This window comes from Eimeria mitis, genomic scaffold (genome assembly GCF_000499745.2).
Source record: "Eimeria mitis Houghton genomic scaffold, Emh_scaff2046, whole genome shotgun sequence".
NCBI classification, from domain to species: domain Eukaryota; phylum Apicomplexa; class Conoidasida; order Eucoccidiorida; family Eimeriidae; genus Eimeria; species Eimeria mitis.
In genome coordinates this window covers 4,339-4,902 of record NW_013570368.1, presented here as the reverse complement: position 1 = coordinate 4,902, position 564 = coordinate 4,339, and the positions used below count along the sequence as shown (strand labels likewise).

The following is a 564-nucleotide window of genomic DNA, read 5'->3' as shown; positions in this document are numbered from 1 at the left end:
AGCAGCAGCAGCAACAAGAGCAGCAGAAGCAGCAAGAAGGGCGCCGTCAACGGCAACACCAACAGCAGCAACAGCAGCAACAACAGCAGCAGCAGCAGCAGCAGCAGCACCCCGAAAAGCTACATGAGAGAATACAGAAGAAGACGGAGGGTTAGGGGGGAGCGTGCTGCTGCAGTTGTGCTGCAGGCGGAGAAGGCGAGGGGCTTAGAGCTGCTGCAGCAGGCCAAGACAGCAGCAGCAGCACCAGCAGCAGCAGCAGCAGCAGCAGCAGCAGCAGGTCCTCCACCTGCAGACCTTACCGATGCGCTGCTGCTGAAGCATATTGCTGCAGCAGCACCACAAGTAGAATTTGAAACAACTCCTCTTGCTGCTGCTCTTGCTGCTGCTGCTGCTGCACCTGCTGCTGCTGCATCTGCTGCATCTGCTGCAGCAGGAGCAGCAGCAGCAGCAGCAGCATCTCCTGCATGGAGCCGAGAGGGTGCATCAAGGGGAGAAGTATCAGATGAAGCAGCAGCAGCAGCAGCAGAAGCAGCAGCAGCAGCAGCAGCAACAGCAGCAGCACTG

At 58.9% G+C, this 564-nt stretch overlaps 1 protein-coding gene across 1 annotated transcript in view; it reads left to right on the top strand.

Annotated features, from left to right (window-relative positions):
• The window catches only part of EMH_0047830 (uncharacterized protein), a gene marked incomplete at both ends in the record, with an annotated part of 6,043 nt that overhangs the window by 4,402 nt on the left and 1,077 nt on the right, over positions 1-564 (top strand). The window contains one exon of the mRNA XM_013496329.1: positions 3-564. Coding sequence (XP_013351783.1) covers positions 3-564 — 562 coding nt within the window. The remainder of the gene's footprint in view (positions 1-2) is intronic.